Source organism: Oryx dammah, unplaced genomic scaffold, assembly GCF_014754425.2.
Source record: "Oryx dammah isolate SB20612 unplaced genomic scaffold, SCBI_Odam_1.1 HiC_scaffold_10, whole genome shotgun sequence".
Lineage (NCBI taxonomy): Eukaryota > Metazoa > Chordata > Mammalia > Artiodactyla > Bovidae > Oryx > Oryx dammah.
Window position 1 is genome coordinate 31,358,403 of NW_024070194.1, and position 24,426 is coordinate 31,382,828.

Sequence of the window (24,426 nt, forward strand, 5' to 3'; positions counted from 1 at the left end):
CAGCCTGGAGTCTGAGCGGGTTCCTCAAGAAGCCTTTTGCTCTGGCCTCAGGATTCCACAACCTGCCCATGAGCAACTTCAGGATCTAGACAGTTTTTACCTGGGCACTTGCTGGTTTATATCTATGACAGAGGAAAGGTAGGGGGAAAGGACTTCTGCAGCTGCTTGAACAGGATGATAAAACAGAGCTCCATGTCATTTCTTCCTCCCACAGGCACTGGGTTCTCCTCAATCTCATGACCACATCAACACCAGAGGTCACCTGCCCTTCTCGCTGAGGCTGCAAGGCCAGCTGAGCTGGGGTTTCTCTTTACCCAGCTTCCCTCTGCAGCCTGAGAGAAGCAGGACCTCCAGCATGCCCCAGTAACAGCCACCTCACTCAGGAATCCTAAAGGACAGAGCTGTGCAAGAACCGCCTTGGGACACTGAGGGGACTTAGGCCTCCGAGATGGAGTACTCACATGAATGTTCCTGATCTCCTGCTGGGTCAGCATCCCCCTGGTCTTCAGGGCTTTCCTCTGAGGCTTCTGTGCAGAGAAGTAAAGGCGGGGTTAGGTCCCAACAGAACTGATGGAGTACATGGAAGGGTGAGGGTCAGAGCTCTGGGGCTGGTTATGTGACTTAGATGCCAGCAGAGGGGGAAGCCCAAGCGCCGTCATGGCCTGGATGTAATACCCTGCCTGTCTGCCCCTGGAGAGCACCACCTTCCCCACACAGAGTCCTACATGCCAGGGGGGAACAAGTGGCAGAATCAGATTGATGCTTTTGTAAATAGGTATGTTTCTGCCTCTTTGAAGATTCTCAATCCTAAATCCCACCAGTGACAGACATGTAGGCAAAAGGACTGGAGGTTTTATAGTCCAATATCATATAAGAGTTTTTCCCAGTGACTAAACAACAATAACAGCCACTGAGTCTGAGAAAGACCCAGTCTGCAGGCAGCCTTCCCCGCTTAATACAAAAGATAGGTCCCAACCTGGCATGTACAGGAGACCAGGGCTGCAGCCAACTCTATTTCCAGAGTTCTAGGATAAGCTAAACCTTAGACCATGTGCAGAGGCTTAGCACCCAAAGCTTGCAGCATATTAGATGATTTTAATTCCAGTTCGGATTTTTTTCTTTGTAGTACTGAACTAATGATGCTTGTGCCTATCTACAGGCAAGCCTCCTCTTCCCCATACCTCTCTCTGGGGCTTCTGCTGTCTATACTTGGAGTCTTGGTTTGCAAAGGGCTCTAAGCATATCTTTTTGTATCTCCATTCTAGAGACAGAACCAAAGTACAGGAGATGCTGGGCTCAGAACACAGGAGAGGCTATGAACTAGGTTCAGCTAAGAAGACATTTTGAGTTTAATACACTAAGCTCATCCAGGGTCCATACAAAACAGCTAGGTTTCACCTAGGTCCTGGTTAAGCCACCTAATAAATAACTCCAGTCTGCCATGGGAAGTAGGAATGGGAAATGACTTTGAGAACCTGGGCTCACAGGATAGTCAGCAAAACAATTCTGCCTAGAGTTTGTCTCAAGGGCTCCCTCCCACTCTCAGAGCCCCTGAAAATGCTGGCTGAGTCTGTGACAGGTGAACCAGTGGTGAGAAAGCAGGGAGAGGGTGGCGGGGGGCTTCTGCCTCAGAGCCAGTAGCAACCCTGAAGTATCAGTACCAGATCTGTCTGGGCTTCGAAATCACCTGCTTAGCCGACTGCCGCAGCCAGTCCTTGACACTTTCTTCCTTCAGAGAGCAGCCTATGAACACGAGGTAGCATTCCTGCTGCCCGCTGCTGCTTTGAGGTGAGGTTCTGGAGTCAGGGGGTGGTGTGGGTCCCTCCAAAACTGGCACAATACTCAAGGAGTTGGCCAGAGTGTTGTGGCAGACCTCCATCATCCTCTCAGAGTCTGCAAGGAGAACACTTTAGTCCCTGAGACCCTGCCCCTAAAGGTTAAGGTTACAGTAAGACTGTGGTAGTGCAGCTGGGTTGGGGACAGATTTCCAAGACATGCAGGAGGGAAAACTGATGTGACTGGGAGCAAATGAGAAAGGATGAAGTAAGAAAGGGAGGAAATGTGGTATTGGAGAAGACTCTTGAGAGTCCCTTGGACTGCAAGGAGATCCAACCAGTCCATTCTGAAGAAGATCAGCCCTGGGATTTCTTTGGAAGGAATGATGCTAAAGCTGAAACTCCAGTACTTTGGCCACCTCATGTGAAGAGTTCACTCATTGGAAAAGACCCTGATGCTGGGAGAGATTGGGGGCAGGAGGAGAAGAGGACGACAGAGGATGGGACGGCTGGATGGCATCACTGACTCGATGGACGTGAATCTGAGTGAACTACGGGAGTTGGTGATGGACAGGGAGGCCTAGCCTGCTGCAATTCATGGGGTCTCAAAGAGTCGGACACAACTGAGAGACTGAACTGAACTGATTCAAGTTTCTAGCTCAGCTGTTTGGGTGATCAGGTGGACACCATTAACCCAGAAGGGGATTATAAGAGGAAAAAAAAGTTTGCAGGAGGGAGGAGAAGAGTCTGACTCTGCATCTGTGGCATTTGAAAGACTGTGGGACCCTGAATGGGAGACACCTACATAGTCATTAGAAGAAGAGGATGGCTCAGGTCATTCCTGTGGAAGAGATAGTTGAGGAGAAGCAAGGAAAGCCCCCTTGGTAGAGGTAAAGGGGGTGGGTTTCAGCCAAGGCCTGAGAGGCCAAGGCATGAGGGCATGCTCAACAGTACAAGTGCTAGAGAAGGGTCACATGGTGAAAGGAAAGAGGTGACTGGATTTACAGGCCGAGGAGCTGGGGGCTAAGATTTACTGGAGACATGAGAAAAGGGTAATGGTCCCCAAAAAGGCATGATGAGAACTCTAAAACAAAGAGAGGTTTACCTTGAACAAGAAAGGGGTCAATAGTTGGTCTAAATAAGGAAGAAAAGAAGACGATGATAGGGCAGAGGGAAGATGAAGGCATGAAGACCACTGAGGCAGGTTGGGGGCTGTCTGTTGAAGCCTGAGTGAACAGGGCCTGAGTAAGGGGCTTACAGAGAGGGGCCAAAGTTTCTGATTCAATAACATAAACTAAGCCAAAGGTTAAGGACCATGAGAGATTCTTTTATACAGACTCGGTCACCTAATTTTCCTATCTGAACTCAGATGATTCCATGCTTACAACTCTCAGTGGTACCTGTTGCAGACATTCCTGGTTGCCTGCTCAACATCCTCTTCCTCTAATTTCCATAAATTCCATGACCATGAATTTCCCATGGTCAATGTCAACTTGATCTTGGCCAATGACTGAAGTCTGCTGAGGAACTGACAGAGCCACCCACAGGAATAGCCAGCCTCTTCCATCAGCTGGATGTTCTGTCTGGATGTGACACCTAGCCTGTAGTACTACCTGGCAACCATAAGGGGTGGAAACCCGAGGAAAAGCTGACACTAAGAATGGAAGCACACAAAAGTCATATATTACCTGGCTCTTCAGTGGTCTTGCTGCACTGCCAGACCTCTTGACTTCTTGCTATGTAGCTAACACCTGGTAGTTGAGCTGGAGTTTTCTGTTGTAACTACCAAAGACGCTGTAACCAGACACACTCCCTTACATCCTCCCCTGGGCCCCAGCCATAGTAAACTCTTTTTGGTTCCTGAAATATGCCCTTTTTGCCTCAGATCCACAGCAAATGCTCCTTTTCTCTGGAGCATTCTCACCGTTTCCAATGTTGAGTTGACTAGCTCCTTGTTTTGACAACTTCCCTGAACCCCAGTCCAGGACTGACTGACTTCAGGTTGCAAGGGCTCCAGTGATCAAAGGCTGTTAAACAGGTCTGCTGAAGGGGAGGAGAGGCAAAGTGGAGGGCTTGAAGACTCTACCAGAAACAGATCCAGAGCCAGAGAGCTCAGCATTGGGGTAGCTCCTGGTGAAAGGGCTATGGGGAAGCCATGGATGGCTCAAGAAGGGTGGGGTGTTAAAGTCTCTAGAACAAGGAAGTCAAGGAGCTGTGAGGAGAGGCCCTGAGCAGGTGCCTGCAGGGGCAGGAAAACAGATCCTCCACTGCAGAGCAGAAGGTCCTGAAGAAAGACTGGTATCCTGAATGAAAGGGAAGACTGGAGGAGCCTGATGGTGTAAGACCCAGAGGGGAGGGTTGTTTATTTTTTCCTTGAGAGAGGCAATGGATCATTGCCTTGTCATGGCGATTGGGCTTGCATAACTCAGTGAAGCTATGAGCCATGCCGTGCAGGGCCACCCAAGATGGACAGGTCGTAGTGGAGAGTTCTGACAAAATGTGGTCCACTGGAGGAGAAAATGGCAAACCACTCTAATATTCCTGCTTCAAGAACCCCACAAACAGTATGAAAAGGCAAAAAGGTATGACACTGGATGATGAGGCCCCCAGGTCAGAAGGTGTCCAACAGGCTACTGCTGGGAAAGAGTGGGAGGCAATTACTAATAGCTCCAGAAAGAATGAAGCGGCTGGGCCAAGTGGAAACGATGCTCTGTTGGTTGTGGATATGTCTCGTGGTGAAAGTAAAGGGAACGGGCGAATTTAATTCAAATGACCTTATATCTATTATAGTTTGTGGGCAAGAATCCCTTAGGAAAAATGAGTAGCCCTCATAGTCAACAAGAGTCCAAAGTGCAGTACTTGGGTGCAATCTCAAAAACGACAGAATGACCTCGGTTCATTTAGAAGGAAAACCATTCAACATCACAAGTACAAGTCGATGTACAACATATGTACAAGTTATGTACCACATCACATAAACAAGTCTATGCCCAAACCACTGGGAGCGAAGAAGCTGAAGTCGGCCGGTTATATGAAGAGCTATAGCACATTGAAGAATTAACACCAAAAACCAATGTCCTTTCCATCTTAAGGGATTGGAATGCAAAAGTAGGAAGTCAAGAGATACCTGGAATAACAGGGAAGTTTGGCCTTGGAGTAAAAAATGAAGCAGGGAAAAGGCTAATAGAGTTTTGTCAAGAGAACAAGCTGGTCATAGCAAAATCCCTTTTTCAATAACCCCAGAGACGACTCCATACATGGATATCACCAGACAGTCAACACTGAAATCAGACTGATATATAAGTTGTAGCCAAAGATGAAGAAGCTCTATAGAGTCAGCAAAAACAAGACCTGGAGCTGACTATGGCTCAGATCATCAGCTTCTTATTGCAAAATCAAGGCTAAATTGAAGAAAGTAGGGAAAAACCACTAGGTAATTTAGGTATGACCTAAATCAAATCCCTTATGACTGTACAGTGGAAGTGACAAGTAGATTTAAGGGATTGGAACTGGTAGACAGAATGCCTCCAGAACTATGGATGCAGATTTGTTACACTGTACAGGAGGCAGTGACCAAAACCGCTCCAAAGAAAAAGAAGTGCAAGAAGGCAAAGTGGTGGTCTGAGGAGGCTTTACAAATAACTGAGGCAAAAAGAGAAGTGAAAGGCAAGAGAGAAAGGGAAAGATATACCCAACTGAATGCAGAGTTTCAGAGAATACCAGGGGAGATAAGAAGGTCTTCTTAAATGAACAGTGCAAAGAAACAGAGGAAAACAACAGAATGGGAAAAATCAGAGATCTCTTCAAGAAAACTGGAGATATCAAGGCAACATTTCACGCAAGAATGGTCATGACAAAGGAAAGAAACAGTAAGGACCTGAAAGAAGCAGAAGGGATTAAGAAAAGGTGGCAAGAATACACAGAAGAACTATATAAAAAAATGACCTGGATAGCCATGATGGTGTGGTCACTCACCTAGAGTTGGCCATCGTGGAGTATGAGGTCAAATGGCCTGTAGGAAGCATTACTACAAACAAAGCTAGAAAAGGAGACAGAATTCTAGCTGAGCTATTTAAAATCCTAAAAGATGATGCTTTTAAAGTACCGTACTCAATATGTCAGCAAATCTGGAAAACTTAGCTGTGGCCACAGGATTGGAAAAGGTCAGTTTTCTTTCCAATATCAAAAAAGGGCAATGCCAAAGAATGTTCAAATTACCATACAATTGCTCTCATTTCACATGCTAGCAAGGTTATGCTCAGTCTTTCAAGCTAGGCTTCAGCAGTACGTGAACCGAGAACATTCAGATGTATAATCTGGGTTTTGAAGAGACAGGAACCAGAGATCAAATTGCCAACATTTGTTGGCTCATGGAAAAGTAAGGGAGTTCTAGTAAAACATGGACTTCTGCTTCACTGACTATGCTAAAGCCTCTGTGTGGTTCACAACAAACTAGAAAATTCTTACAGAGATGAAGTACCAGACCACCTTACCTGTATCCTGAGAAACCTGTATGTGGGTCAAAAAGCAACAGGTACCTCCAATTAAAATAAATAAATTTAAAAAAAAAAAAAGAAGAAGCAACAGGTAGAACCAGACATGAGACAATGGACTGGTTCACAATTGGGAAAGGAGTATGTCAAGGCTGTATATTGTCACCCTGCTTATTTAACTTATATGCAGAGTAAATCATGCAAAATGCCAGGCTGGATGAACCATAAGCTGGAAAGATTGCTAGGAGAAATATCAACAAGCTCAGATATGCAGATGATACCACTCTAATAGCAGAAAGTGAAGAGGAACTAAAGAGCCTCTTGATGAAGATGAAAGAACAGAGTGAAAAAGCTGGCTTGAAACTCAACATTAAAAAAACTAAGACCATAGCATCCAGTCCCATCACTTCATGGCAAATAGAAGGGGAAAAAAATGGAAGGAGTGATAGACTCTTTGAGAGTTGGCCATAGACCACAAGGAGATCAAACCAGTTAATCCTAAAGGAAACCAACCCTGAACATACACTGGAACGACTGATGCTGAAGCAAAAGCTCCAATACTTTGGCCACCTGATGTAAAGAGCTGACTCACTGGGAAAGACCCTGATGCTGGGAAAGACTGAAGGCAAAAGGAGGAGTGGCAGAGGAAGAGATGGTTAGATAGTGTCATTAATTGAATGGACAGGAATTTGAGCAAACTCCAGGAGATAATGGAGGACAGAGGAGCATAGCAGGCTATAGTTCATGAATTCGAAAAGAGTCAGACACAATTTAGCAACTAAACAACAAGAGGCATCAGTGGTCTGCTAAGCATCAGCAGAGGCTATGAAATCACATCATGAGATGTGATCACTCCACAGTGCAGAGCTCCCAAATCCAAACCCCCAGTTACCTGAGAACTTCACTTTGCCCAGGATGTGGTAGATGTTTCCAGAGAATGGACTCGGCTTGATGGAAGACTGAATTGCTGGTGGAGGAATAGGAGAGGGTTGTTACTTATCTGGGGGCAGAGGCCAAGGCCAGGGCAGCACAGCTGGGAGGGTTAGGCACTAGGAAAGGCGCCTCCTCTAGGGTTCACAGGTACTTACACCATTTCCTCCCCCAGTGGCTCTGCCACTGTTCCCAGGGGATGGGACGCCTGGGTCCTCAAATTCCTCTGCCTCCTTTCAGACCCAAATGGTGAGAAAAGACAGCACACTGAATATCAAAATAGTGCCAGGAGGTGGGGACAACTCTGGGGGCACTCTTTTACCAGTATTGGGACATGTTCCAGTCAAGGCTTACCTTTACACTTGGCCACAAAGCGAGTCTTCTCCAAGGGACGACCAAACCATACACAGATCTGAACCATCAATGGAAAGACTGATCCAGCATCAAATTTACCTTCATACCTTAAAAGGTTTAAAAAATTATATATATAAGTAATTGGGGCTTGGAGTGTTATTATATACTACATTCGACAGAACAATGTATTATCATATTTGAATCCTCCCTTACTCATATGCCATTTTGTGTACAAAACACCTATTTGAAAGCATTTATGTCTCTTTCATCTTGAGATTGGAAAGCATGTTTGCCCCTTCAGAAAAGGAAGAGCAGACTAGCAATTTCTTTGGACTAGCAATTTCTTCAAGTCAAAGATCTCTTCTACTTTTGAAGCTTGCAAGTATCCCAGCTGGGATTAGCAGTCCCTCCTTGTACCCTTTGGCCTTTACTCAGGATCCCCTCCCACTTTCTTCTGGGCTCCCACTATGCCAATTCCAGTTGAGCTATTTCAAATCCTAAAGGATGATGCTATGAAAGTGTTGCACTCAATATGCCAGCAAATATGAAAAATTCAGCAGTGGCCACAGGACTAGAAAAGGTCAGTTTTCATCTCAATTCCAAAGAAGGGCAATGCCAAAGAATGCTCAAACTACTGCACAATTGTACTCATTTCACATGCTAGTAAAGTAATACTCAAAATTCTCCAAGCCAGGCTTCAACAGTATATGAACTGAGAACTTCCAGATAGTCAAGCTGGATTTAGAAAAGGCAGAGGAACCAGAAATCAAATAGCCAATATCCACTGGATCATAGAAAAAGCAAGAGAATTCCAGGAACACATCTACTTCTGCTTCATTGACTATGCTAAAGCTTTTGACTGTGTGGATCACAACAAACTGTGGAAAATTCTTAGAGATGGGAACATCAGACCACCTTACCTGCCTCCTGCAAAACCTGTATGCAGGTCAAGAAGCAACAGTTACAGCCAGACATGGAACAACGGACTAGTTCAAAATTGGGAAAGGAGTACATCAAGGCTGAATATTGTCACCCTGCTTATTTAACTTATAGGCAGAGGACATCATGAGAGATGCACGCTGGATGAAGCACAAGCTGGAATCAGGACTGCCAGGAGAAATACCAATAACCTCAGATATGCAGATGACACCACCCTTATGGCAGAAAGCAAAGGACGAAAGAGCCTCTTGATGAAGGTGAAAGAGTAGGGTAAAAAAGCTGGCTTTAAACTCAACATTCAAAAAACTAAGATCATGGCATCGTCTCATCACTTCATGGCAAATAGATGGGTTAACAATGGTAACAGTGAGAGACTTTATTCTCTTGGGCTCCAAAATCACTGCAGACAGTGACTGCAGCCACAAAATTAAAAGACATTTGCTCCTTGGAAGAAAAGCTATGATAAACATAGACTGTGTGTTAAAAAGCAGAGACATTACTTTGTCAACAAAGGTCTGTCTAGTCAAAGCTATCGTTTTTCCAATAGTCATGTTTGCATATGAGAGTTGGACCATAGAGAACGCTGAGCATTGAAGAATTGATGCTTTTGACCTGTGGTGTTGCAGAAGACTCTTGAGAGACCCTTGGACAGAAAGGAGATCATATCAGTCAATCTTAAAGGAAATAAATCCTGAATACTCATTATAAGGATCGATGCTCAAGCTGAAGTTTCAGCACTTTGGCCACCTGATGCAAAGAGCCAATTCACTGGAAAAGACCCTGATGCTGGGAAAGACTGAAGGCAGGACAGGAAGGGGATGACAGAGGATGAGATGGTTGGATGGCATCACTGGCTCAATGGACAGGAGCTTGATCTAGCTCCAGGAGATGCTGAAGGACAGGGAAACCTGGCGTGCTGCAGTCCATGGGGTCGCAAAGAGTTGGACACGACTGAGTGACTGAACAATGACAACAACTGTTCTTTAAAATCTAAACAAGCCTACCAAATACTATATTAACCCTTTGTCACATCTGATGCAAACACTTTCCTCTAGTCTACTGTATTTTCTGATTAATCTTCTTTGTTTCAAAATTGCACTGCAGTTTTGAATTTTATATTGTTGAAAGTAGCCCACTTTTTGCTATTTCTTTAAAGCAAGGTGGTGGTATAATAGTTTTCGAAGACTGCTATCTGGAGACCATGGGCTTCTCAGGAGTCTATGTTCAGAGTTGCATCCTTAGGAGAATTTGGAGGGACCAAGGGAAGAGTACAAGGTTTCCTTCCAGACTAGGAACAAGCTGTTCTACCAGGGGAGGTAGGTGTGGGGTCAATGACAACAGAGGGCTGTGAGAGAGGAATGGCTGAGACTCTGCACATCACAAAGCTGAGTATATCCTAGAGCTAATAAAGCCTGTTCACTCTGAGGTGATGGCCTTCATCCAAGGAGAGAGGGGAGTTATGCACAGGGATGCAGAGGAGTCTGATGATGGTGATCTTGATATAAGAATAATTTATCTGAATCCTTGGAAAAGGACATGGCAGCCCACTCCAGTGTTCTTGCCTGGAGAATTCTATGGACAGAGAAACCTGGTGGGTTACAGTCCACCAGGGGTTGCAAAGACTCGGGCATGACTGAGTGACTAACACACACACACACACACACACACACGCATGTGCTTCCTAACACACACACACGTGCGTGCGCTTCCTAACACACACACACACACGTGTGCTTCCTAACACACACACACACAGGCATGTGCTTCCTGACTCACACACACACACACACACACACACACACACAAAGTGCGCACGCGCGCGCGCTTCCTGAGGCACCAGGTTGAGATGGCAGACATCTCAGGACTAGGCCCAGAGGCCTAGTTTTGGCAGCACAAAGGTCAGCAGCTGCAGCCACTGTAGAAAAGTTTCACCCCAGAAGCTCTTTTTTTTTTTTAAGCTAAGATATTACTGCCTTGTTTAGGCATAAGGAATGATCCACTTACCCACTATTTAATTATGATGTGACTCAAACCAGAGGTTCCTTTTAAGAATAAGCATGAAAATCTTCAATTTTACATATCGACCTGTGTTTTAAAATAGAATAGTACTGACTGTACTATTCTATTTTAAAAAACAGTACTCATGGCTGAGAGGTAAGGATAATAAAGAGGTGGCTGAGAGAAGTGAGTAAGGATAATAGAGGTGATTCAGACCAACACGAGGGATCATTTTTGACCTGCCTTGAACCTTCAACACAGCAAAACTAGTTATCCTTCCCATACAGGAACAAGTGCAACATGGCAGGTAAGAGTATAGGCTCTGCTGTACAGCAGAAATTAACATAACTTTGTAAATCTACTATACTTAAAAAAAAGAAATAGAGTACAGGCTCTGAAGCCACACAACCTGAGTTTGAAACCCAACTCTTTGATTTACTAGCTGTGTGACTCTGGACAGGACATGTAACTTCTGGCTGCCTCAGTTACCTTATCTCTAAAATGAAGAAACTAAGGGAATCTACTCTGGGGCCTGGTTTGAGGATTAATGAGATAACATAGGCTGAACTTTTAAGATTGGCACTGTGAACAGAACTTTCTGTGATGAAGGATCTGTACTGTCCCACAGTAGCTGCTAGTTATAGTTAAGCATGTAAAAAGGGTCTTGTGTGACTAAAGACTAAATTCTAAATTTTACCTCATTTTTATTAATATATATGTAATTTTATTAAGTAGCCAGATGTGGCTAGTGGGTGCTTTACTGGAGAGCAAAGTCTTAGAACATGGTGTAGCACAGAGTAAGTGCTCAAGTGATGCTGGAAATATGACGACAGTGCACTTCACACTCTCTTTTCTCCTCTGCTCCCCTGAATCTGGAGGACAGGTTTAGGCTGGGAGGCCACCTGCAGAGAAGAGAACATCCTCTGGGCCACAACAGCAGGCCACATATCTGTCAGATGGGAAGCCCAGAGGGACTGACTATTCTCAGGAGTGACTCTTTCACTCAGAAGGGTCATAACTCCTTGGTTCCATGCCAGCTACCTCACTCTGACTAGAGGCTAGAGGAAACGAAGGACGTCACTGTGCTTAGTGCTCACAAGATGATTCCTTAAGTCTCAACATTCAGCAAGGGTCTCAATTTGGGACCGAGATGTGGATCACTGGGATTCTAACAAGGCCAGTAGCTACTGGGACTTCAGGCCATTGCAGCTGCCACTGTCACCCTCCCAGAGCACACCTGGTATTTTCACTTTTTCTTTTACTTTCCTGTAAATAAACAAATCATTGAGTTTACAAAGAAATCTTAGCTATTTTTCAATGATAATACTTGCCAGCCAGGGTACATTAAATATCGAGATCGTAGCATCTGAGGACTTGAAAAACTGTTTTCTGAGAGAATCAGTTCAATGTCTTCATTCCTTTAAAAACATACAGAAAACCCAGGTTAGTCAGAACTATCAAACTTAACCTGTACATTTTCCTTCCCTTCCACACATCTGTATACACATACAAGTACATACATATACACTTTTTTCTATTATTTCACCCTTATATACTTTAATATGCATCTCTAGAAACAAGCACATTCTCACTAATTCTCACCTAAGAAATTTAATATGGAGGACCAGCAGCCTTGGTATCTCCTGGGAGATTGCTGGAAATGCAGGATCTCTAGACTACTCCAGATCTACTAAATCAGAACCCTCATTTTCATAAGATTCCCAAGAGGTTCATATGCATGTTAAAGTTGAAAACTATTGATTTAATAATATACATCCATTTTCAAATTTCTCCCTTTAGTGGGGACAGGGCACTCAGGGCCCAATTAAGGATCGCTCATTGAATTTATAATTTTAATTTTCCTTCAATTTGGAAAAAACACCTCCAACTTTTTGTTTCTCAAGGAATCGACAATTTTGAAGAGTACACAGTCAGCTGTCTTGAGTCTCACAACCTGGATCTGTCCGGTTGCTCCTCGTGATTAGATTCAGTTAAACACTTGAAGTGAAAGTGAAGTCACTCAGTCGTGTCCGACTCTTTGCGACCCCGTGGACTGTAGCCCACCAGGCTTCTCTGTCCATGGGATTTTCCAGGCGAGAGCACTGGAGTGGGTGCCGTTTCCTTCTCCATAAGTTATCGCTTGGCAAGAGTAATGGCCGAGTGATGTTGTGTTCCTCCCACTGTGTCATGTGAAGGAAGCACATGACTCACTTGGTCCCATTAGTGCTCTTGCTAAGTTTAATATTTTGGTCAATGTCATGTCTTCTGGATTAGACCTCTTCACTGCGAAGGTAGTTTTCCCTCTTTGGAAGCAGTAAATAAGTCTATGGAGTAACAGATACTTTCAGTCAAGTGAATATCCTTTTCTTCAACAATCTGTCCTCCACTACTTTTAGCATCCACTGATAATTCTTGCCTAAATCAAGTTATTATATGAAAGGTTACAAAATGGTGTCTTTCCAGTTCTATAAATTCTTATTTATTAGCTAACATTCTTCTATAGAGGAGAGCTTTACTGTTCTGTCCCCCTCCCTTTTTAATTTTTTTAATATCACCATAGACTCATTTTATTCCATGTGCTGTAATCCATTAGTATCACGGTTCTCTCATACAACAACTCAAGTTGTCCCAAACTTAAGTGGGAGCTTCTTAAGCTACCTTCCGTATCCTTTTGAAATATCTCCACTAATTTTTGAATACTTCCCTGCCTTTCTGGCATAAAATGCACTAGGCTCACATTGTACTTTCACTGTGCCTAAATTGCAATCAACCAATTCTCCAAGGAGACCAGATACCTTTTAGTGGGGATTGGTACTCAGAAATTAAGATCTAGAGGGAAAGGTATTAATTGCTACTGTGGTTTTATTTTTGGTCCCTTTTAATGGAAAGACGGAATATACTTTTTTTTTGAACTAATGAATTTATATTGAGTCCCCCTATTCAACTCCAATACCTGCAGGGTTTTTCATTACCTTTCCTTACCTTTCATATTTATAATCTCCCTTCCCTAATGTTCAGTGATGTTGTTTGGAATTCGGGTTCCAACAGAGGATTATGTTCAAGTTACTTGAATTATTTTGTGTATGTATGGTTATTACTTTGATATACAGATGGACTCACTTTTTGTATTTTTTCCTCCTTGTTGACCTAATTTTTGAATATGTAAAATATCTGCAATGCTCAAAGGTCGAAACTATATAAAAAGTATACAACTCTTAGTATCCTTACATTAAAAAGTCATTAATTTTCTATTTTTAGGTTGTAACTAGAACCCAGCTCTATGAATTAAAGATATAATTTCCCTATGTTTTTATGCTACTTCTCTCATATCTTAACATAAAGAACACTGAGAGAGTCTTGACTTGAATCCTTTAATGAATGAGAATGTGAATGTGTCAAAAATAAAACATCTCAGAACAGTACAGGATACTGACAGGTGGGAATCCTCTTGGTGATTTCTACACAGCATCAAAAGCACTTGTTCAAGACCTGGCTTCTGTAAATGCTCAGGTCTTAGATACAGTGGAAAGACCCAATGGGTCACAGACAGAATGCTATATCTGAGAAAGTGGTTGGTCCTACAGAGAGAAGTGATCGTTAAGTTTACCTGGTGACAATCCCATTTTCTGCAAGAATGAAGGCTGCAGAAGGATTGGCAGCTCTGATGAGGCTCTGCAGCTGAACAAGGAGAGGGTGCCTCTGCTCCACAGTGTGACTGGTGAATACAACATTGCTAACCAGGCCTGGGGAATAAAATAAAAAAAGGTTCAGCCTTCAGAGTTCTGACTGGGGCTGAGGGTCTGCACAAATGTGAGACCTTGGCTCCCTCCCCTGATCATCCCTTTTAGCAGCCCCCTCATGCAGACACCCCTGCCCCTCAATACTGATACAATAGCCATCATTCCGTTCTTTCTGCAGCCTCTGGAAGTGAATGGCCTCAGCTCTGTAGCTGCCCCTCTTCCTAACCTCCTCTGTCTTCTTAGTTTCATTTTGATACCTGGAGCTTTTTCATCAAATGGCCCTTTCCATATCCCATGAACTTCCTTAGGAACTGCTGCCAATGACTTTCACCAGTTCAGAACACAGACATTTACCAACACAAACTGTATGTCAGGTGCTAATCATTCTTAAAGAGTACAGTTAAGAAGCCTCACCCATGGACTCACAATTACAAGGTAAGTTCTAACAAAGATATTTACAGAGTGACACAGTAAGGAAGGGTGGCCCATATAAAGAGATGCTGTGGAGTGGGCCACAATCAATCCCATACTTTTGTGAAAATACAGAAGTAAAATCCATGACACTATGACACTACTGATAATTTGGAAATCAGAGAATTTAATCACATCCCAGCATGCCAACACAATTATCTCTTCCATATTTATTCTACATGGCTATGATCACTGGATACACACCACCTCTACTATAACGTCACCTGCATTTGTATGATTCAACCATTTTTACTGACAATAATGTGAACATTTCAAACATACACTAAAGTAGAAAAAAACAGTGTAATGAATGCCCACATGTCCATCACCTGGCTTCAAGAATTACCAACATTTGTCTAATTGTATTTCTTCTACATTATACTCCTACCTTTTCGGCTTTCCTTGCCTTCCCCAGGAGACGATTTTGAGGCTAATAACAGATGTCCTATTATTGCATCCAAAATATTTCAGTACGTATTACCATAAGATAAGGACTCTTTAAAAAAATGAATGGGGCTTCCCTGGTGGTCCAGTGGCTGAGAGTCTGCCTGCCAATGCAAGGGACACAGGTTTGATCCCTGCTCCGGGAAGATCCTACATGGTGCAGGGCAGCAAAGGCCATGGACCACAACTACTGAGCCTGTGTTCCAAAGCTCGCAAGCTGCAATTACTGAGCCCACTTGCTGCAACTACTAAGGCAGCACACCTAGAGCCAGTGCTTTACAAGAGAAGCCACTGCAATGAGAAGCCCATCCACCACAATGAAGAGGAGCCCCTGTTCTATGCAACTAGAGAAAGCCCACGGGCAGCAACAGAGACCCAGCACAGCCACAAATAAATACATAAATCTTAAAAAAAAAAGAATGATTAAGCAATAAATTCTTAATATAAAATATCTAGTCCATATTTAAATTTTTCTGACTCAAGAATATTTTCTTAGAGTTAATTGTTTGGAACCAGGACCCAAAGCCCCCACATTATATTTCATTGATATATCACATAATTCTCTTTCAGTCTATAGTTTCTCTTTATTTCTCTGTGATTTATTTGTTGAAGAACTGCTTCTTGTATATTTCTTGTAGTCTGCTGCTGCTGCTAAGTCGCTTCAGTCGTGTCTGACTCTGTGTGACCCCACAGACGGCAGCCCACCAGGCTCCCCTGTCCACGGGATTTTCCAGGCAGGAGTACTGGAGTGGGGTGCCATTGCCTTCTCTGTCTTGTAGTCTATATTTGGCTAATAGAATCTCCATAGTGTTCCTTAACAGGCTAGATACTGTTTTACAGCTTCAATTTTTTTTTTTAAGTTCTTGTTCTTTTTCAAACTTAAGTTGAATGCTTAATTTGTTATTTTAAAAAGCCACAATGAGATAGCACCTCACACCTGTTTGAATGGCTATGTTTTTCAAAAGGACAAGAAATAAGAAGAGTTGGTGAGGATATGGAGAAAAGGGAAACTTGTGCCCTGTTGTTGGGAATGTAAACGCTATAGTGGTACAGCTACTATGAAAAATAGGATGAAGAGTCCTCAAAAAATTAAAAATAAAACCACCACAAGATCCAACAATTCCACTTCTGGGCTTATATCAGAAAGAAATGAAATCACTATCTTGAAGAGCTATTTGCATATCCATGTTCATTGCAGCATTATTCACAATAGCCGAGCTATAGAAACAACAACAACCTAAGTGTACATTAGTGGATGAAGAAGATAAAAGATCAAGGCTGTATATTGTCACCCTGCTTATTTAACTTATATGCAGAGTAAATCATGCAAAATGAGGGGCTGGATGAAGCACAAGCTGGAATCAAGATTCCTGGAAGAAATATCAACAACCTCAAATATTCAGATGATACCACATTAATGGCAGAAAGCAAAGAGGAAGTAAGGAACTTCTTGATGAACGTGAAGGAAGAAAGTGAAAAAGCTGGCATAAAACTTCAACATACAAAAAACTAAGATTATGTCCTCCCTTAGAGGAGGGGTGGCCATGGAAGAGATAGATAGCATTACCAACTCAATGGACATGAACCTGAACAAACTCCAGGAGACAGTAAAGGACAGGGGTGCCTAGTGTGCTGCAGCCCTTCGGATAGCAAAGAGTCAGACAAGACCTAGCAACTGAACAACAATTACAAATTCAACTCTGGCGTTACTAACATCACGTCTTTTTGTTTGCATTCGTCTGTTATATCTTTGCCCATTCTTTTATCACCATCCTTAGTTTTAGATGATCTTGTATAGATCATTATATAATTTAGAGTTGATTTTTTGGTTTAATCTGAGATAATTTTTCTTTTGACAGGTGTTTAACCCACTTACAGAGAAGGAAATGGCAACCCACTCCAGTATTCTTGCCTGGAGAATTCTATGGACAGAGAGGAGCCTGGTGGGCCACGGTCCACGGGGTCACAATAAGTTGGACATGACTGAGTGCACAGCACATGCCACTTATATTTAATGATACTTTGGTTCTATCACCTTGTTTATGTTGAATTCTGTTTAAAAACATTTTTGTAAACCTTTACCAGTATGATTCTACATTGTTTTCTGGGTTCCTTCTGATAAGTATAGTCTAAGTTCTTACGATAGCTATCCTGTCACCTTTAAACAATGTCTTTTGAGTTTTCCTCATGAGACAGGGAAGTTCATATACCTTTAAATTCATCCCATTTCTCCACCATCACATTCTGGCTGGTTATATTAATAATTTTATAGTTTTTCCAAGTGGATATTTTTATATCTTTAAAGAGTATAAACACTCTTTATAACTTGATTTAACAGCTTTAAAATTTACTGATCTTCCACTTGAGAAAATGTACAGATAATCTATCTTACTGCTTCCTAATATTTTATTAAATATGAGTTCATTTATAGGTTTTTGACATTTATATTCTATTTTGTAATAGCATTCTCATAGATACTGTAATTAGTTTTGTATCTAAAAAGATTTAATGCTCATCATTAATCTTTTCACTAAAAGAGACCAGTTTTATAAATAATTACTTCATAATGTCTCTAAGTTGTAAGACTTCAGCTTTCCTAAGTAACTGTGTAACTACAGGACTCTGAATAATGAGTACTCAGTACAGAGGACTCTTGCCAATACTATTTACTTCAGTAAAGTGTTTGGTTTTTTAAAAAAATTAGCTATACTTAGTTTCTGAAGGCAAAGGTCATAATGCATGGAAGGGTTCACAAGAGAAAACAAATTCTCTTTCTCCCCAGCTACCTATTACCTCTCCCTGAAGACAACCACATTTACCAGAGTCTTCTCCCACGTATATGCTGAGTTTATACAAGCAAATGTGTATATATACATTTCCTCCATGATTAGTGGCATATTATACTGTTCTGTACTTTGTTCACTAGCTTACTTCTTCTTTAAGATCTTCTCTAATACCTTACTACCCCAATCCTCCCCTCATGTCACCCTGCTGTCTCCCTTTCTCTAAACTTAGGAGAGCTCCTTTGAATAACATGGGTGATGCTTAAAATATGATTTATATTTTTATTTGTCTTCTTCTTATTTGTAAGAAGACAGCATAAAGATGAAAGCATGAGTTTTTAGAGTCAAGAAAATCTGAGTTTGAATTCTAGGTTCTACTAATTATTCATAGGTAACATTAGGCAAACTGCTCAACTTTCTCTCTGAGCCCTAAATCCTCCTCTGTTAGATGGGAACATGTACCTCCAGGTTCTCAGTGAAATGCTTATCACAGGCTACAGAAAGAAAGAACTCATTAAACGTAACCTGACACTACTACCACGACCATCATCTACACCAAGGAGACTGGACTGATCCATTCCTCAGACTGACAGGGACTGCTGTTGCACGTGGACCTTAGTTAGCCACAGCAACATGCAGGAAGCTAAGTCACGTGACTCTCACCAGCCTAAAGTACTGAGCCCATGGTTTAGATGAGTGGCTATCACTAGTTTGAAAGCAGCTTCTAGGACCCCTGGCCTTGGCCTTGGCCTCGGCCTCTGCCCCTACTCCAGGGCAGAAGTCAGGGATACTTCCTCTCACCAATTGTATTTAAAAAGTGTTCCCAAACTCTAAAGATTGATTTTAACCTCATAACCATATTCCATTCACAACCAGGGAGCAGGGGTTAGGAGATTCATGTCAATGGTCATGTGTTACGACGGGGACAAGGCACACACAAAGGTTATGTTGTAATTGTTCAGTTGCTAAATCATATCCATCGCTTTGTGACTCCATGGACTGCAGCATGCCAGGCTTTCCTGTCCATCGCCATCTCTCAGAGTTTGCTCAAACTCACGTCCATTAAGTTGATAATGCCATGCAACCATCTCATCTTCTGTTGTCCCTTTCTGCTCTTGCCTTCAATCTTTCCCAGCATCAATGAGCTGACTCTTCACATCAGGTGGCCAAAGTACTGGAGCTTCAGTTTCAGCATCAGTCCTTCCAATGAATATTCAGGGTCGATTTCCTTTAGGATTGACTGAGTTGGATCTCTTTGCAGTCCAACGTCGCAACTAAGCTGTGGGTACCCACATGCCAAAAATTTTCCCACTTGCAAGTCTGAGCAAGTATCATTCATCAGATAGCCATTTTAAAAGGTAGCTAAGATTAGATATACATATTTTAGTACAAAATTCATTAAGGTGTGAATGGGTTCAGTATAAAGTTTCTTCTTCCCTTCTCTGGCACCCTGAACCTTACTTCTCCCCAGAGGCAACCAGTAATAAGCAGATTTCGGATATGTCTCCTCAGATGGTCTATGCATATACAAGCATACAGGAATATACAAAACCATATTTTCTTAACAAATTCTTCTACACTTAAAACTTCTATCCCCTAGGTTTTCAGGTATGGCCTAGATATGGTAATAGCATAAGACTTAGAAATTCAAATGTAGAATATGTCTAGTTTTTGTTTATTCTATATTAAAAAGGCTCCTCACATGCCTTCCTTGTCATAAGCTTTAACATTAAGATGGACCATCTGCAGCGAGTGTCAGAGAAGCCTCCTAAGAAAGATGACACTGGTAGTGCCTGTGCTCCCACTCCCATTTAAAATAAGGTCACTCTGGAGGCTGCGGGCAGGCAATGAGGACAGTCTGGTGAGCTTACTGCCAGAACTCCATGTCCTGGTGCAGCTACAGGAAGTGGCTGGGGCCTCTGGAAACTAAGTAAGACAAGACTAGGCAGCCAGGCCCAGAATGTGGCACAGTGGGGAAGGAGGTAGGGTTCTAGAAGGGTCAGCACATTCCAGAGAGGGCAGTTATGAGAGCCAGCTCCTGCAAGGGTCCATGAAAGTCCCAGGGTGAAGACAAGAATAGCAGTGGTGTATCTTGCAGTGAGGAGCCAGGAAAGGCTGAGAGATCTGCAAAGCCCTTGGATTCTATTTAGTATCTTCTTGGGCAAAAGAAACTGAAGAGTCAGTCTATTGCAAACGTGCCAACCTGAGCAGCAAGCACCAGAATCACAAGCACAGGCTTGACGTGCCTGAGAAAAAGTTAGGGTCTGAGTCTCTGACAGACACCTTGCTCAAAGTTCTGTTTGCCCCATGAGTATCATGTAGACAAACCCTGTGGGCTTTGGATTCTAGGTCAGGAATTGGACATAGAAAAGGGGCTTTGCTTTATGGAGAAACAAGCAAAAGGATTATCCCCAGCATTCCTTAGGCCAGCTATGCAAACTGCTACCTGCCAAGAGGAAATGCCATCATTAAGGCAAGGTACAGCAGTTATCTGGAGCACAAGGTGAAGAGGCCATTGTGGGCAGTTTCATCCAGCTTGGGCCATCCTCCTGCTATGTACAAAGGAATGGATACTCTGATTTAGCCAATGCCTCACGAGTCTGGGCTGTGAGTGAGCAGGCAGCCTGGCCTGGCCCATTCCCAAGAGTGGAGAAACATCTCTGAGGTCTGTTTGACCATCCCAGTCTGGGTAAAGGCTTCCAGCAGCCTAGAAGAAATCAAACCTCACTTCGTCTATCTATAGATATTTCTTTTTTTATAATTTTTTATTATTAAATTGTAGTATAGAAGATTTACAATATTATACTAGTTTCACGTGTGCAGCACAGTGATTTAGTATTTCTACAGATTATACTCCATTGAATATCATTATACAATAGTGGCTATAATTGTTTATCTGATACAATATAAACTTGTTGCTGTTTATACATAGAAGTTTTTATCTCTTAATCCCATACACATAATTTGCCCCACCACACTTCGGTCTCTCCTTTGGTAACCACCAGTTTGTCTTCTATATCTATGTAGTTGCTAAGTTGTGTCTGACTCTTTGCAACCCCATGGGCTGTATCCAGCCAGGCTCCCCTGTCCATGGGATTCTCCAGGCAAGAACACTGGAGTGGGCTGCCATTTCCTCCACTATATAGATACTTCTAAAAGCAGGTCATGGGAGCAAAATGTCTGTTCTCTGCTTTAAAGCTAGCATTATAATGAGCCGTGCTGGTCGTTTAAGCATTGAGATTATTCCCTAATTCTTGGATTTCTGTAATACACATCATTTTGTGGTTGCTATACAGCGCTTTTCTCACTGTAAAATAATCCCTTGTTATAAAAGCAATGAATCAGAGCTTGGCTTAGGAACAGGAGCAAAGGAGGCAAATGCTCCCTTGGGACATGAAATGTTTGTCTACCGGTGGCAGATTCCACCTTTAAGAGAGGCACTAAATCTCCGAGGAGAAAGAAATACTTGCCCTTATCTCCTGTCTTCCCAGAAGGCTAGCGCTCATGGTGAACCAGGTCAGATTAGTCTATAGGGTCCTCTGTGCCCAGATGTAAGGGGAAGATGTTTACTAAGGCACTAACACTTAACCAGCCCCTTGCACTTCAGAAAACAGGATATATGGCCTCAAAGGCACCTGCCCACATCTGATCACATCCCTAGCTTTCTTTTTTTTAAGTTCCTTGACCAGGGATTAAACTTGGTTTGTGGTAGTGAAAGCACCAAGTCCTAACCACTGGATCACCAGGGAATTCCCCCTAGCTTTCTTTATATAAGCAGAGTTGACATACATTGCCTTTGAAGAATGAGTTGGAAGGCTGTGTTAATGAAATATGCCTACCAAATGCCAGACAGATCTCATTCTGTCTTGGCTTAAAAGGGCTATCCTCTTGTAATATTGGCCCAGGTTCACGGATGGTAAAGACAGAGCACTTCCCTAAGGTTCTTTGCCAAGGCAGCCTGATCGCTTTCCCCACATGCAAAAAAGGGAGAAGGCCGCTGAAGGAAAGTGTCAAGGAGCCAAGGGGCACCAGGGTGTCAAACATCGTGTGATCATGTGGTGGACATGGGGTGGACTATAGCCCACACCCTTGGCTTTGATGATGACTTCCAAGCATTTAACAAAGGACCAGACAGCTCTCCTTGGTTATCTCCTGGACCTATGTTTTTTCCTATGTAGTCTATTTCAAGGATATGTACCATCAACTTTCCCAATCTCCCAAGCCAGAAACCTAGAAGTCATTCCAGATACTTCTTGTTTCAATGTCCCCCATCCAGCCTGTTACTACATCCTATTGACCCAGACCCCCCAAAAATCTCTTTGATCTACCTTGGGTGGACACTGTGGATAGACCCAGCCAACCTCCATTCAACTCTGCTTCTAGGGTGCAGTGCCTAAAAAGCAACAAGGGCCTCTAAAAAGGTGGACCTGAGACTCCTCAGTGCAGCAGCCAAAAACATACACTCTTCTCTCCAGTGACCCAGTCTCCTGCTCTGCACAGCCTCCAGCTCAGCTCTTTCCCAAGACAACAGCTCTGCTAATGCTCTGTTGTCCCCATTCCCTGCAGACTGGCAATGGGATCAGCAGGGAAAACCTGTGCTGGGGACACTGAGTTTTCTTCCATCTGATTTCCACTTGCTGGGCTGCTTCAGGAAGCCCAGAACCCAGGTCTTCTGACAACAATAAGCATTTTATCACTACTGTAGGAAATTTAAAATTTACTCTGGGTCTCCAGCCACTATAGCTAATCTGACTAAAAAGTGCTGCTTCCAGACTGCCAGATGGTAGGACAACGCAAGGGTGAGTACAACCTACAAGATGGGTGGATTTTTCTATATATTATAAAGCAGATGTGGAAAATCTCAGTGTATGCAGCAGACGGTTAAAGGAGAAGGTTGTACTGGGCCATACTCTGCACTCATGGGACAGGAGAAATACATCAAAATCTTGCTGATTCACAGGCTAGGAATACTCATTGAGTCAACTGACATTAGTTGGAAGGGAGGGCAGAGTTAAGCACAGCTCAAAAGAGGTGTTGACATGGCAATTTATTATCATTGAGACAAACTCTTGGAAGAAACCTGCCTATCAAACAAGATAACAGCAAAAAATGCCACAGTTTTCCCTGGATCAGTTTTGTTTTAGATTTTAGAATGGCAGGTGGGAACATGGAAAGTCTGTTGCATCTAAACAGAATTTGAAAGGCATGCAAGCAGGATGTAGAGCACATTGCTTACCTTGCGAACACTGGTCAAGAAATTTAGGAAACAGGAATCTACGGAGAGAAAACAAATATTTAAAACAATTAACCTCAGAATTTTCACTGATTTCTCACAAAATTTTGACTATCACCAACATATAAAATGGCTTACTTAGTGGGGCAACTGGCAGGCAACACTGAACATTAAAGATAGCCATGGTTATACAAAAGGTATTCACAGTTTTGAACCAGAGTTCCCTAAGCCAGAAACCCTAAAAAAGTCCCAACATGGTCTGTTGAACTTGAGACTGTTGATCCTTGTTCAACGCCCGAAACTATAGGAAATGGAGAAAGAGAGATTGGTCTTTTTCTTTTACCCTGAAGAGATACTGTCTTGTTAGTACAGGGGAACTTTCAAAGGAAGATAAGAAAAATTACACTTGCCTAATTCTGCCAAGGGCCTTCAACAACAAAGTTGCCATATTTCCTGTTATGTGCACAACTAAATCCAGGTTCCCCTTTAATCTTTTTTAAAAAGCATTTGTTTATTTGGCTGTGTCTGGTGTTAGCTGTGTCAGGCAGGATCTTTCATTATGGCATGCAGACTCTCTAGCTGTGGCGCACAGGCTTAGATGCTCCACAACATGTGGGATCTTGGTTCATGGGTCAGGGGTCAAACCTGCATCCCCTGCATTACAAGGATTCTTAACCACTGGACCACCACAGAAGACCCTGCACCCTTTAACCTTATTCTAAGCTCGAATGGTGAATGAAATGTAGGAGACTGACTGAATAGATTGAGGGTGACTAATTCAAAGTATGAGTTAACAACTGTAGCTCTGTAGTAAGCTCCAAAGAATAACTCAATATTCTTAGTGTTTTAAAACTTCTAAAACACCACAGTGCTCTTCTTGGTGAAGAAAGCCAATACTAATGAGAACAGCTATCTTTTATCAAAGGCTTTTACTATGGACTGGGCACTGGGCAAGCAGTTCACATATACAATTTTATTCTCATGTCCACCCTGTGCCTTGCATACTTAAAAGTTGCAAACACTGGGTTCATGGTGGCTAAGCAAGCTAAGCACTTGGCCCAAGGTCCTACATGCAGCTAGGAAATGGGAGGGTTTACACAGGGGCCCAGGTTTGTTTAACACCACAAAGCTCATGTGTTGTCTACCCCTGCAAGTAAGATGCTTGCTGAAGTCACCCTCTGAATTGTTGCTTGTCTAGTTGGCAGGTATTAATGCTATTCAAAACACTTAGGGGAGTTTTTCTCTTGCAATTTCCTTGGTGGTGGC

At 42.8% G+C, this 24,426-nt stretch overlaps 1 protein-coding gene across 5 annotated transcripts in view; it reads right to left on the minus strand.

Annotated features, from left to right (window-relative positions):
* DNAAF9 (dynein axonemal assembly factor 9) overlaps positions 1–24,426 on the minus strand; it is a 169,920-nt gene that overhangs the window by 4,781 nt on the left and 140,713 nt on the right. For 2 of the 5 annotated variants that reach the window (XM_040247852.1, XM_040247853.1), the window contains exons 29-35: positions 23,164–23,201; positions 14,097–14,232; positions 11,821–11,907; positions 7,553–7,659; positions 7,161–7,235; positions 1,688–1,893; positions 462–527 (exon numbers count right to left, since the gene is read on the minus strand). In XM_040247852.1, coding sequence (XP_040103786.1) covers positions 462–527; positions 1,688–1,893; positions 7,161–7,235; positions 7,553–7,659; positions 11,821–11,907; positions 14,097–14,232; positions 23,164–23,201 — 715 coding nt within the window. Of the gene's footprint in view, positions 1–461; positions 528–1,687; positions 1,894–5,692; positions 5,815–7,160; positions 7,236–7,356; positions 7,660–11,820; positions 11,908–14,096; positions 14,233–23,163; positions 23,202–24,426 lie in introns of those variants that run through there. The other 3 variants (XR_005722339.1, XM_040247854.1, XR_005722340.1) reach the window with 3 other exon arrangements.